Below are 15,397 nucleotides of genomic sequence, written 5' to 3'. Positions count from 1 at the left end.
AGAATTTATCACACGGTTATCAGCTGGCACTTTGTCTCTTTTTATGTAGTGTCAGCAACAGCCGTGAGCAGTCATTGTGCATAGCGTGATTTATAGGCTGGGGTGACTCTCGGGCCAGCTTTAGAACTGGGTCAATGGAGTAGACGGCAACACACAAACACACTGCCACATGTGCCACCAACAGAACTGCAGGTCTGTGTACCGTAGAAGTGCATGTGTAGTTAAAGTGTATGTGTAACAGGCCAGAAGGTTCAGAGGCTGACAGTGAAGAAGATATGAAACACAGATTTTGTTCAGCCTTTTGAGGAGTAACAGGTGCATTATTACCAGGTGCACTAGATCACCTCAATGACTTTGATAAAGTGATTAAGGAACATTATTTGTAAATAGAATCAAAGGCAGCTGCTGTCCTCAGTAGCGCTGTATGGCTGCAACCGTAAAGGATCATGCACCTTCTTTTGCTGCTGTGAAAAGGTGGGTAAAACTGTAAAAAGTAGACCTACTGTCAGCCAAGCTCTGACAACACAGGGAAACATGATCATGTGCACAGTGATAATGAGTCATGGGCGGCGGTTGATACACTGTTGTCGTAGGCATTTTAAATAAGAGAGTTTGGCAAACATTCCAACAAATGAATTGGCAGTGCCAAGTGTTTTAGCACTCTGTCTGCCTTGCATCACCACCTTGATGATTTCACAAAAGATGTGCATTGACTGTGTTCCAAAAAGTCTCAAGATAAATGAGGACTACAGCAGTACATCTTGATGCAAATACATGAGGGGACAAAGGACAAACACCTGGGGAAGCTCGCTTAAGTGGTGTTTACATCAGGTCACATGCTCTTAAAGGGACAGTTCATCCCCAAATCAAAAATTCCTATTTTACCTCTCACCTGTGGTTCTGTTTATCAGTCTAGATTGTTTTGGTGTGAGTTGCCGAGTGTTAGAGATATCAGCCTTGGAGATGTGTGCCTTCTCTCGAATAAAGCTAAAATAGATGGCACTCAGCTTGTGGTGCTCAAAGCACCAAAAAATGTCTCTTTCCAGAAATCATGATCCGATTACTCAAGATAATCCACAGACCTTGTTGTGAACAGTTTCATGTAGGACCTGTTTTCTTTCTACCATATCAAAGTCCGCACCACACCAGGGATCAGCATGCCCAATGCATTAAACCCTGATTCCTGTCCCAGTGGGTGGTGGGCCCACAGGGCGATGGCCCCATGTTATTTTTTTTTTGGGCTGAGCCACCAGATACTTGCTAGTGAGCTCCCCCATCCCCAGGTGTCCCCATACCGGGCAAGTTGCTCGAAGTCCGAACAGTCCGTTTCATCAAGGTCTTCTTGATTGGCCCTTGGCCCTTCCCTTGGGACCACTCTGCGTTGGGAGACCCTACCAGGGACTATTCGCCCCGGACAACACAGCTCTCAGGTTCACAGGACACGCAAACCCCTCCTCAACCTTAACATGGCGATTCTCAGAAGTATAGTGAAGAAGGAAGTGTGCATCTACTCATGGACGAGATGCTAGTGCTTGTAACAGTGCAAGATGTAAACATTATGGGGTCCTCGTTGGCTGAGCTGTCGCATTAGCTAGCTCAGTGGTGCTAGCTGTGCTAGTAGTAGATGCACACTTCTTTCTGCACAGTGTAACAGTTGGTGGATGTAGTTCAGTAGATAGAAAATAGTTCCTACATGAAACTCCTCAGAGCAAGGTCTGTGGATAATCTTGTGTAACCGGGTCATGATTTACAGAAAGAGACATTGCTGTTGAGTTTTTCAAATGTATATATTTTGGCACTTTGGGCACCACAAGCTGAGTGCCATCTAGTTCCATTATATTTAAAAGAAGGCAGACATCCTTACAGCTGATATTTCCAACACTTGGCAACTCACACCAAAACAATCTAGACTGATAATTGGCACTACAGGTAAGAGGAACAATATGTATTTTTGATTTGGGGTGAACTGTCCCTTTAATTGACATGTTTCAATGACTATGGCTTCAAATTGTTTTGATTCCCGACCATATTCATCTGATTTGGCATCATCTGTTTCCCATCTGTCCCTAAGCCTTAAAAAGAAATTGTCTGACAAGCATTTTGCTGCAAATGTTGGATTTATTTTGGGACCAAGGCGCTGTAGCATCACTGGTAGAAATGAAGAAGAGTGAAGCGTTGAAAGATAACTGATAATTAACTCCTTATGTTGTAAGGTCCTGCTTGCCTACAAACTCACCAGTATGCCAGTGCATTTGTGTCTACAGTATATTTGCCTTGTCTGCGTGTGTGGTGCAATGCCTTTGTGCACCTCCCTCCATCACATGAGTGCGTGCGTATGTGTGTGTGCTAGGTGGAACCAGCTGGACCTCGCCATTGTGCTTCTGTCAGTGATGGGCATCACCCTGGAGGAGATTGAGATCAGCGCTGCCCTGCCCATCAACCCCACTATCATCAGGATCATGAGAGTACTGAGGATAGCACGAGGTACTACACATGTTAAATACACACAAACACACACACACACAAGTCCTATCCCAGCTGCACTTCCTGTAAATTCTTTCAATAAAACAGAACATTGATTTGGTCTTGCTGCTGATGTGTTAAATATGACCATTGAAACTGTGAACGTTTACAGGTCAGTTAGCTGTAGCATAGCATGTCTAAAGGGCTGTTTTGTGTGTACAACTCTGTGTGTGTGTGTGTGTGTGTGTGTGTGTGTGTGTGTGTGTTACATGGGGTGTAAATTAAGAACTGACCTTTCCACAGTTAGATGTTTCCCATTTAGCCTGTAATTGAACCTGAGGGATTTCCTCCTAAATGCCCACACTTAAAGTCTCTCTGTCTCCCTCTCTAACACACACTCAGTGCTGAAGCTGCTGAAGATGGCGACAGGAATGAGAGCCCTGTTGGATACGGTGGTCCAAGCCCTGCCTCAGGTAGAGTACACACACACACACACACACACACACACACACACACACACACACACATACACATTCCAAGACACTGCCTCTCCCTCAAAGAGAGAGATTTGGCCAGTCTCACAGTCAGTAGTCAGAGTAGCACGGACCCCCTCCTTTTCTTTCTCTGCTGGCCTGTAGGCAACTCTAATAGATGACTCATTCATGCCACAGACTGGTAGACTGACACATACACACACACACACACACACACACACACACACACACGCTTTGTCTTATTTTCACTTTCAGCTCCATGGAGAGTACCCAGGCTCCCACTGCGACCACAGTGTGCTAGAAACAGTGGGGGCTTCTTAAACCAGTCTGCAGTTCATTTGGTGGTGAGATGTCCACAGAGTCAGGCAGTTTCTAGGCCGCCCCAGTGTCAACATCAGTCCAGTGCACTGAAAGTTCAACTCTCAAGAAAAGTCCCAGAATGCATCTTTGCTCTATATTCTTACTGACTTGAAGACGTGGCTGTTTTCTTTGAAGCATCATATGAGTTTGCAATAAAACAGGAAACAACAGAAGAAATATCAAGTCTTGTAATGTATATATGATATTTTATGTGGTTTTCATGTGCGTCTTACTTCTCTGAATGTCTTCACCAGTGTCCCAGTGTTTACTAATCAATAATAATAATTAATGTTTAATTTAATTAATAATGAATTAAATGTTTGCCTGAAGCCCTTTCTACTGTACGCTAATGTCTTTCTTGGAGCATCAGTTTGAACTTTGATACTCGCATTACTTTAAAAACTTAAAGGTCTAGTTTGTAGGATTTAGAGGCATATACTGACAGAAATAAAATATGATAAGTGTGTTTTCTTTAATGTATAACCTCCTCAGACCCTGTGTCCTCATACGACGACATCACATTTTGGGTTTAGTGGACCCTATACTTCATTCTGCATAACTTAGACCTGTTGTCCTTGTTCCTGGACACTTTTTGTGCCATCTAGTGGTAGCAAGAGCACAATACACTAATCCATGTAAAAACAAGATGGCAGCCATCTCTGCCAAGTCAGTCTGCAGCCAATCCCAACACAAAAGTAGATAAGGTCAAGAACCTGATCACATGTTATGGTTGAAAGTTGTTTATTCATGATTAATAATGTTTGTAGTTTGATATGACAACAAGTTCGACCAATTTTAGCAACAGTAACAAGCTAAGACACTGTTAATTAGGAAGTACTTGTTTGAAGACATTGGGACTTTATTGTCGTCTCATTGAGGACATTAGGACTTTATTATTGTCTTATTTGAGGACGTTGGGACTTAATTATCCTTGACAATGTTATGTTTTTTATATTTACTGGGTCCTACTGATCCCAAATAGCTAGGAGAAATTAAAAATGCATACTACAGAAAAGTACGGGTCTCAGAAGGGTAATCACCTGACAGTAAGAATTTGACGTGTTTTTGTTACTTTAGAATGAGCCGTTTATTTCTACGTAGGGAGCAGGTCCTCATCCGCATAGTCCGCCATGTTTCTACAGTAGCCCAGAATGGACAAACTAAACACCGGCTCTAGATAGGGACGTTTGCATATTGGCACCGTAGTTAGCAGCCCCTCCACGAAGAACGTCAGATCATTTATTTATTTTTTTTATGTGAAACTGCTGTATTAAGTGTTTTTACCGGTTTAAATCTTCGGCTCAATCTGTTTTGCACAGGAGTAAGACCTCTGTGGATAATTAAGCTCCTGGTAAAAACCTCCCAAACATCTGGATCAGAGAAAAGGTGTGCACACATTAGCAGGTGCTGGATTAGTGGCCCATTATTCAGTATTTTTCCTGGTTTTAATAACCGGGTCCGTTTGTTTTAGAGAGGAAGAGACCTCTGCGGATAATTTGGCTCCTGACGAAAACCTCCTGAACATTAACACTGAAGGAATTCTAACCAAGAGTTCATGCTTGGCATATGTGAGAAGTTGGTTGCAGTCTGCAATCCGAAATGCTAGATGCCACTAAATCCTACATACTGTTCCCTTAGAGCAAGAGGGGAGTAAGATTTTTGGACTTTTGCGCCAAGAGTTGGTTGAGAAGATAGATACCATGCTCTTGTCTATACGGAGCCAGTTAGCTTAGCTTAGCATCAAGACTGGAAACAGGGGGAGACAACCAGCCTGGTTCTGACTAAAGGCAACAGAATTTGCCTCCTGGTACCTCTATATGTCACGACTTAATTTAATATCTTGTTACTTTAATGTTAAACAATTCCTTAAATAAAAACAGCTGTCCAGACAGGTTAAGGACAGAGACTGGTGCACATCCTCATGCGTGGACATGCAGACACACAGTCACACACATGCACACAAAGTGACCCATTGACCATTAAAAGTAAGATGAAGCAAACAGAGGGAAACAGGTGGTGTGAGGAGAAGAGGGCAGGCGGAGGTGAGGGAGAACAGATTCCTTGTCTTTCTTTTCTATTGATCTCTGTCTCATTAACACTGAGCCCTTTGCTCCATCCCAAGGGCACCAGGGGAGGTAATTAAAACTCAGGCTAATTAAACATTTCCAGGAGGTCCCTCTCTGTGTGTATGGGTGTGTGTGCATATTTAGGTGCTGAGAGGGTGAGAGTGGAAGCGTTACACCTGGTGAGAGATTAACCTGAGGTGATATTACACTATATATCACAGTGAAAATGAAATGGCAAGTTGCCAATGTTTCTTCATATCTTCGCATAGGATATTGAAGACAGTATTGACATTTCAACAAAGGCTTCAGGATTCAGCTGAACAAAGTAACAGGCAAATGCACTGCTACGGGAATAAGAAGGCGAGGAATATGAATAATGCCACGGTGGCACACGGGGACAGAAGTCTGCTGGAATAATAAGTCATGAGATTACACATGATGTGAATGCTTCACAAGTTCCCCAAGCAGTTTATATAGTTAATAGGCCGTGACAGGACATGGAGATGTAATGAGCGATCCATACACTTACACTAAATGGGTGAGTAGGTTTAATAGCTCGCTGACATGTTAAGAGAAATGCATTTTCATGGCTTGTCTTTGCGAAGACGCAGCAAGACAAAGTCATTTTACCCACACGCGTCCTCCATTATCCTCTCCTCCCAACTGATGCGAAATGGCTGCGACATGCCATTCACTACCACTAATAGCCTATATCATGTTGGTACTAAAGTCGAGCCAGTTGCTTCATCTCTGCTCTGGGAACAGATGAGAAACCTCAGGAATAGCCTTAGGCAGATGCGGACGCCACATGAAATGCCATTTTTGCTTGGGAGGACGTCACAGCTGTCCCCTGTGAAAACCATTTGTATTTAGCTTTTAAAAAATTTGACATAATCATGGTCTCTGTCTGTTTCTCATATTAAATCTCTGCAACAACTAGCTCGAACAAACAGTAAAGCTTGTGTTTATTTTTATCCAGTATGATAAGTCATTATTAGCCTATATACATCTGCATTAAATCCCTCCCAGTAAAACATCTCAACAGTGCGTCCATCCTTTATCCCACATAGACTGGAGCCATTATGAGGCACAGATTGTTAAGTACACCGGGCAGGATAGCACTAACTTGGAGACGTACTTAAGGCAAACCCCAGACCAGTCACATTTAGAATTATTACAGCACTCCAACTGAAAGGTTGTGTGGCAATTACCTCCATTACACCCATTCCAAAGGGACTCATCTGATTGTGCTGCATGTAATGGGGCACATTTGTCTACATCAAAAGTAAACTCTAATATTTTTGGATTGTAGATGCTGCTAAACATTTCTATTGTGCTGTGTGCATGCAGAAATGTTATTCTTTTTTCACCACTTTCTGCAGCTCTCTCAGTGTAGCATTGACCAGGATGTTTATGTCAAAGGAGCAGTGTGTAAGATGTAGGGGATTTAGTGGTGAGGACTGCAGATTAAAACCAGCTGATGCTTGTCCCGGTTAGAATTTCTTCAGTGTTCATTGTTCAGGAGGTTTTTATCAGCAGCAGAACTAGCTGCGGAGGTCTCTTTCTCCCCAAAACAAACAGACCGGGTGATTAAAACTAGCAAAAACACTGATAAAAGTAGTTTCATGTTACAAATCAGTGTTTCTCCAACGCTGTTCAGTTTGCCACAGACGGGCTGCTAGCCTAGCACCTGCTAATGGCATTTTACACTGTAGAAATTAGCCTAGCCTCTAGCTGACATTTCCTCTCCTCAACTGAAGCCAGGGACAACAGCAACATTTAACAAAGGTAACATTATGAAATTCGGCTCCGTAACAACTCACAAGGTTCACTGACAAAACAACTGTCTTATTCTAAACATGTTTTCCCCACAAATATAACATGCTAATGTTATTAGCACAAGCCTATGGCATTTTACATTGTATAAATGAGCCTAGCCTCTAACTGACATTTCCTCTCCTCAACTGAAGCCAGGGACAACAGCAACATTTAACAAAGGTAACGTTACGAAATTCGGCTCCATTACAACTCACAAGGTTCACTGACAAAACAGCTGTCTTAAACTAAACATGTTTTCCCCACAAATACAACATGCTAACGTTATTAGCACAAGCCTATGGCATTTTACATTGTAGAAATTAGCCTAGCAGCTAGCAGACTTTTCCTCTGCTCATATAAAACCAGGAACAACAGCAACATTTAATAAAGGTAACGTTACGAAATTCGGCTCCATTACAACACACAAGGTTCACTGACAAAACAACTGTCTTATACTAAACATGTTTTCCCCACAAATACAACATGCTAACGTTATTAGCACAAGCCTATGGCATTTTACATTGTAGAAATTAGCCTAGCAGCTAGCAGACTTTTCCTCTGCTCATATAAAACCAGGAACAACAGCAACATTTAATAAAGGTAACGTTACGAAATTCGGCTCCATTACAACACACAAGGTTCACTGACAAAACAACTGTCTTACACTAAACACGTTTTCCAGACAAATATAACATGCTAACGTTATTAGCACGAGCTTATGGCATTTTACATTGTAGAAATTAGCCTAGCAGCTAGCCAATGCTGCTTGGGCTTCCAACTACAGTGGAAAAAAAAACGCAAAAAAACAAAAAAAAACAAATCACTGCTGTGTAGAGCCTGTGTTTGGTTTGTCCATTCTGAGCTACTGTAGTTACATGGCGGTGCAACGTGGTAATCACCATGTAGGAGGAACCACTCCCTATGTAGATATAAATGGCTCATTCTAAGGAAACAAAACACAATGATTCCTATTTTCAGGTGATCATACACTAGAAAACATATTTTATTCACTTTGTGCCATAAATATCCCCCTAAATCAATGCATGTGGCTCTTTAGCCCCTCTCTAATGGCTCCCCATGGCTTTGACCAAAAATTAGGCTACATGGAAATTAATCCCAGTTTTTTTAAACATTGTAATATTCATTTATGTGAGTCATAGCTATGTCTATAGCCTGGTGCCACTTTGCCGAACATCAAGAGTGGTGGTTTGTCTTGAGTCTCCTTAGCAGAGCTCGCTGTGGATTCCAAATCCAGAGAGGAAAGGTCTTGGAGGAAAATATTGAATTTAATAGACAGACTTGTTTACTTTCACTGCAAGGTTCCAAATAATCATAAAAGACATACAGCAGAGTAGCCACCTTATAGTAAAACATATTAATGATTAGACCTATTAGTAGTGTTGATAAGCTAATGTAGACTTTATAAGGCTGTGTTGCCTTTATTATTATATATTATATATAGGCTCAAATATATTTTGCGGCTCCAAACAGACTTTGTTAAAAAAAAAAAAACTGGCCCACAAATGGCTCCTCTGGTAGTAAAGGTTGCTGACCCCTGCCCTGAATTCTACACACTAGACCTTTAAAGTCTTTGGCAGCATTAAAATGTAAATAATAGCATTCAGCCTATCAGTTTTTATTTCAAATAATTTTAAAGGAGACGAGACATGTAAACAAAGATATTTAAACCTTGAGTATGAAAAGTGGTGGTTGTAATATGTGCAAATTGTATCTTTTGCTAGATGCTTTCCAGTCTCATTGTAAATAATTATTGATAATTGAATAAAACCTAAATTCAATCACAGTTGTTTGACTTCCCCTCCAAACAAGGCATTATAATCAAAACCCTGCTTTTCACCATGATTGTTCTCTCCAATCAAGGGTCGCCAGTAAGGGGGGGGGGGAGGGAAAAGCTTTCTGGGGCCCAGCTGCAAGGGAGGAACCTTAATCATCTTCATCCCAAATATAAGCAATGATAACCACATTTTATTTTGAACCAAACTGTTCACCGTCACTTATTAAAAGAAAATAAACATTTATTGTTGCTTTCAAAAAATTCAAAAAACTACCTCTCCTGAAAATGGATTTTTCATTAAATGAGTACAGTAGATTTTGGAGGGCCCATTAACTGGACCTTTTCAGTGGCCCAGACATTTCTGTAACCAGGTCTGCTACAACTAGACATCATTATAGCGCTGTCTGCTTCCCTCTGAGCCAAAAAGCATCCACCCAAAGTATCTCAATATAATTTGTTTCAATAAACTTTATTTGCATTGCAGCTTATATGTAGTCTCTTTAGAAGAAGCTTTATCATTGCCATAATGTTGATGCATTATTCCTGGACCCAACTGCAGATTTAAAGCATCTTTCCCCTGAAAAACAGGTGGAGTGATCTAAACCTCTCTCTGGCACACATGGAGTATAATTATAGCAACTATTTGTCAGTGCATTTGCTCATTCCCGGTGGAGCCATGTTGTTAGCAGAGTGCTAAAGACAGTGAATAGGAGACTGGGTTTTGTATCCCTGTAATGGGATTAGATTTTGCCCTGAGTGTTTACCGTGCAACATCATCATCACCATTAAGTTGCAGTAACAGAAGGCTGTTACGTGATGGAACAGAGCCAAGGCCCAAACTCGAAAAATCACATCAGCGTCAGGGGGTTCAGTTGCATCAGAGGAAGTTGTGCAATGGTTTGCAAAACTGTGCAGAGTGTGTGAGCAGCATGCTAAAAACAAGTTGGAGTCCTGAGTGATATTTAAACGCACACTCTTTACACCTTTTATTTGATTTCCTGCTAATGTGTTCAGTAGCAGGGTTTTAAGACCTAGTTTTAAACCAGTGTCCTGGTGATGATTGTTCATTTATTTCTTGTTATATGCCAAATATATGTCAAAAAGTCAGTATCAGAGTAAGGTAAGGTGAACTTTAATGTCCCTGAGGGACAATTTGAGATACAGACAGTAGTCATGAGTGCAACAAGATAAGCGATAGCAGATGGGACAATGGACGATCTGTAACACAGTGCTACATAAAGGGAGGCAAAACCTCCGCCCTGATGGAAGCAGCTGACACTAAACATGGAGGGGATGTTGAGAGTCTGAGACAATAGACGAAGCTTTAGAGGTGACCCTCTCTTCATACAGATGTACAGTATGTAGAGTATTTTTACAACGAAACAACTGTCTTTTTCTTCCTGTAAAATGGTTTAAAATGTTTGATGACTCATCCTGCACTCAGGGCGTTTACAAAATTTCATCCAATCAAATGAGACTTTGGGAGAACTGCTAGTCACACCATTGAGTAAAATCTGAACTTCACCACCTGTGGGTTGTATTAGCAAAAAGAGCAATATGGAGAGATAGGAAGAAATGTGTGTTTGGATATCAGTGGGCAAAAACTTTTGAATTTCCAAAACAACATTGCAGAGGTCAAGTTGATTAACATAGGTCAGACATAGGTCACAAAGTGCTTCCCAAGTGCAATAAATAACATTAATGCACACTGTATCAAACCGTTTTGGAGAAAAATATTGTTCAAACCATAGCAAACTGACGCGCATCTATTTTCAGTTTGAATGTTCCCCAAGTGAGGGAGGTGTGCAGATCCAACAGTCTTCTCTTGCTCCGTGTTGTGGCAAACTCAATTCAAAAAATTTGATTTACCCCTTTTGTAACTGCACACCATTCAAATATTTAGTTTTACTGGGAAATATGTCCCCGTACAGAAGCTAAAGATGCTCTAACTTCCGTTTCACTGGGACTTTAACAAAGTTCACTTGAGTAGTAATTTAAAATGTGGCTGAATTACACCAAGCACGTTTATAGCTGATTCATCACAGGGCCCATTAACAAAGACTTTTAGATGTTTTTGTTGAACATAAATCCAGCCGTTATGCTGTTTAGGTAGCATTTTGTTGTTAATGATGTTAGAATGCTGTCAAGTGGTTTATAACGTGTGCACGGTAAGATGTTCTCCTGTCTGTGTGTATGTGTCTGTTGCAGGTGGGTAACCTGGGCCTGCTCTTTATGCTGCTGTTTTTCATCTACGCCGCCTTAGGAGTAGAGCTATTTGGAGAACTTGGTGAGTGCTCATGACACGTAGTTGCAATGTTTTTGCTCCATGCACTTTAAATATAAACAATGTTAAGGGTATACTATGCAGGATTGTCGTTTACTGTTTTTTGAACATGCCCGGCAGCAAAAGTAAGAGCCAGCATCAGATTGACTTTAGTCTGGCGTTTTGCCACGCTTGGATGCCTGCTGCTTACAGTCTGGCACCTGTTTGCTACCTTTTTATGAAGCCCTAGCCTCACCTGAGTGCTGTGGGGGAAGATGGCCATAAATGTCCTGGACACACAAAATAAGTATATAGAATGCAGACACTCTGCAGAAAAATAAACTGCCACACACTTTTAGTGTGTCGTAAGCCCCGTTTCCACTGAGCAGTACAGTACAGTTCAGTTCGGTGCACTATTTTTCTGTTTCCACTGTGAAAAGTTGTGGATGGTACCGATGGAACTGTTCTGTACTGACCCCATTTTTGGTCCCCCTCTGTTGGCGTACCTAGCACACAGATCTGGTACTAAAAGGTGGAGCTATAGTCTATAGATATAGTATAGGTTCTGAGGCTCATGTAACCACTGTTCATACTGTGGAGAGTTTTACATATATTAGTAAACTGAAACTAAAATGAAATAATGTTTTGCTGCCTCTCTCAGCAGCTGTAGCCTGAGAAAATAATAACTTAATGCACCTGGCCGACTGCCGGCAACTTTTAAGGTGGAATGTGAACTTGTTGTTAACATGTTAGTCAATGCATGAGGTGACGACATGAATTCATCAAGACACCTTAAATTTCACTGACAACTTTGACCATCACTTCAATTTTTTGATGACATACACTTTTAGTAATGAGTAGATCTTCAAGCGTGGAGTGTTGTTCCTGTGTGCTCCAGCAACACTACACCCCTGAGCTTGCCTGAGAAGGACTAAATGCACAAACCTGCTATTTTTAAATACCCTTTTGGGAGAGACTCTCACTGCAGCCTGTTTTATTTTGATCTGAAAATGTCGGCATTCAACCCTGTTCTGTGGACAATAAACAAGGTGCAGACTGATAAAGGAGGAAATACAGTGAGTGCTGGACGGAGCAGTATGACAACAACCCTGCCCACATGAAAGAGTGCTGTTTGCGGTGGAAACTCTAGGGTCTAGGTACCATGTCTGAAGGGTTATTTTTGGTTCCAAAGGTACCATATTGAAAGAGTTTGGAGGAAATGGGGCCTGAGAAGGATTACTTCTGTATGAGTCCATACATTGTTTTATAGGAAAATCCTGCATAGTATACCTTTAAGCAAATTGTACAGGGTAACAAACTGTTTGCAGTATTTTGAACTAAAAATCCTCAGTCCTCTAAAGACTCAAGAGAACCAACGCTGTTATATATAACTGTATTAACTGGCGCATGCCACTGGATCACATTTGTTAAAACTTTGATACGTTTATTATTTATTGTGAAAATATATTTTGATGTGAAGGCCAGTGTGATGGGATAAATGACCAAATAATTAGGGTCATGTTGAGCTATAACTCCAGCTTCCTGTGAGCCTTTAAAGGGGAATTGTCTGCAGAAGAATAGATTTTCCTTCTACAGTGGATGGGCTAAACTTTGAAACATGTATTACCTTTACTCTACTCTTCTTTTTTTTTAATGCCTTCGCCAATGTAGGTACGCAATCTATGTTTTTGCTCCATCATGTTAATACAGTCATGTCCTCCAGTGTTCCCGAGTTTGGTATTGTCTAATCTCACCTTCCTTGTCTCGCTTAAAAAAAAAATGTGTATTATCTGGTACTAACATATGCACCATTATATATATGTATATATGTGGCAATGTACATAAGCTCCCTCACAAGCTGGATTAATCCTTTGATCAGTCATATGCAGTATGTGGCGGTGCTGAGATGAAAGGATTATGCTCTACTCGATGAGCACATTGTCCACACATCATCACTATAGGTGTAAGGCGATTAAAACTCAACATATGTCCATGTCTGTCCCAGTGGCTAAATAAAACTGTGGCTTCCAGTGTTGGTTCACTCATTATGGTAAAGTCAGCCTGTGCACTTAAAAGCATGAGGACTTGTATTAACTTTATTATGAAAATCCCCTTATTTCCTCTCCATTCTTTATTCCTTTTCATCAGCTCTCTCTCCTGCAGTCAGACAGCCATTAGGGAATCAACCCACTCTCCAGTATTCTGATACATAAGTACTGTCCTAAAATATCCACATTGAAGTTGGAAGATATGTCTTCCGAACTGTCACATTTCCCTTGTGTGCTGCAGCTGCAGCCCGTGGCAACATTGCTTCCTATTGAAGCTTGGCAGGAGAAAGGATTAGTGGCGAATGCAAGTGTCTCTTTCTTGAGGCCATTTCAGAGATTATCTTGGGATATAAGCTCAAAGACAAATAGAGTGTTTGGTCACATTGCTACTGATTTGATAACGGACTGTATCTACATTGAGTTGGCCTGTTTGGACAGTCATTCAGGCAGCTTAGCGACAGAAATGGTGCATACCTCTGCAGTTTTTGGGGGAAATGATGTGTTAAGTGTTGTGTTCAAATTCACAAGTCTCTTCTTCTTTTGTTGTCCCTGTCCCCTTCCTGTTCCATTTTCCCTTTATCCTCTCACCTCTTTCTTATGCTGATAACTTCTCCTCTTCCTCCATCCATCCACCCATCTCACTCTTGTCCTCAGTTTGCAATGAAGACTACCCTTGTGAGGGAATGAGTCGTCACGCTACCTTTGAAAACTTTGGCATGGCCTTCCTTACCTTGTTCCAAGTCTCCACGGGCGACAACTGGAATGGCATCATGAAGGTACAAATTACATTCAGAACAGTTGGGCTGTAGTCAAACCAAAGAAAATCTTGGGTGACTGAAATTCTACCTACTCTTCAACCAAACAATTGCTCAATGAGGAAAAGAAGTCTGAACTGGCCACAGTGTACCTGTTAAAGTTGTGTCTCCACCAAAGCATTATTTTCCCGAGGCCAGTGTGCAGTAGGACCCCCACATATTTGCACTATTCTACAAGCGCCAGCACAATGAGGCACTGAGCATCTATTCTGCACTGAGTGCTGCCCATTTGGCTTTTTTTTCCTGGTTTGGAGAGTTAAAAAATGTGCAACTTAAAGTAAACACTGTGCTTGTCCCTGTCACTTTTTATCCAGCCATCCAATCACAGGGTAGGAGGGGCAGGACAAGTACCATTAAGACCAACAGTCACATCCTACATGTACAAACCTGCTAAACAACAACAATGGAGAAGAAACTAATACTGCTGGCTACATAGACTGACAGGTCCATCCTCTCTTGCTACATGCTTCAGCCTTATGCGGGATTTATACTTCTGTGTCGAATCGACGCTGGACCTGAGCTGTAGGCTCTGTGTCGATGTAGATTCTATATAGATTCTAGGAAAAGTCTGCTAGCCACTAGGCTAATTTATCCAATGTAAAATGTCATAGTCTCGTGCTAAAAACATTAGCATGTTGTATTTGTGGGGAAAATGTGTCCAGATAAAGACAAGTGTTTGTCTGTAAATGCTGTGAGTTATAGTGAAGCTGATTTGTGTACTTGTGTTTGAAATTGCCGCTATTAAGCCATGTTTAAAGTGTTTTGGTTGTGTTTTGAATCAACTAAACTTCACAGCATTTCACAGAAACTCCGATGCTGACTAGAGTTTTGGAGGTGTAACTGCAGAGTGACACAGACACACCACTGCAAGTATAAATGCTCACAACAGCGTAGGCCATGAGCGTAGGCTCTGCATAGAGCTGACACACAAGTATAAATCCCGGATTACTTTCATAAAGAGCAAGGGCCAGTGCAAATAGCCTACTCTATAGGCAATATCATAGCAACCAGATGCAACTAAAGCATCTCAGCTGAAAAAATACTGCCCCTTCAAAGTGCTCACATGCGCCAATCTGGGTGTTTTCTGAGGAGTGCCTAGCATTTTAAGCTGGGAAGAAACATGTTGGTGGATTAATAGTAGTGATTGTTTGACCAATGAGAATTTGGTTGGACAAGAGCATCGACCAACCAACCAACCAACCAACCGACCAGAACATGTGCAAATCCTACAATACATAGGCAAAGAGTAAAACTTCCAACAACCTACATAGTATT

General features: G+C 41.4%; 1 protein-coding gene across 3 annotated transcripts in view; it reads left to right on the top strand.

Moving 5' to 3' along the window:
* The window catches only part of LOC117269085 (voltage-dependent T-type calcium channel subunit alpha-1I), a 141,432-nt gene that overhangs the window by 94,446 nt on the left and 31,589 nt on the right, over positions 1-15,397 (top strand). For all 3 annotated transcript variants that reach the window (XM_033645943.2, XM_033645940.2, XM_078161154.1), the window contains exons 26-29: positions 2,351-2,484; positions 2,866-2,936; positions 11,205-11,283; positions 13,962-14,083. In XM_033645943.2, the coding sequence (XP_033501834.1) occupies positions 2,351-2,484; positions 2,866-2,936; positions 11,205-11,283; positions 13,962-14,083 (406 nt within the window). The remainder of the gene's footprint in view (positions 1-2,350; positions 2,485-2,865; positions 2,937-11,204; positions 11,284-13,961; positions 14,084-15,397) is intronic.

This window comes from Epinephelus lanceolatus, chromosome 18, assembly GCF_041903045.1.
Source record: "Epinephelus lanceolatus isolate andai-2023 chromosome 18, ASM4190304v1, whole genome shotgun sequence".
Taxonomy (NCBI): domain Eukaryota; kingdom Metazoa; phylum Chordata; class Actinopteri; order Perciformes; family Serranidae; genus Epinephelus; species Epinephelus lanceolatus.
Note: the sequence above shows the minus strand (reverse complement) of the source record. Positions and strands in the feature narration are given on the sequence as shown.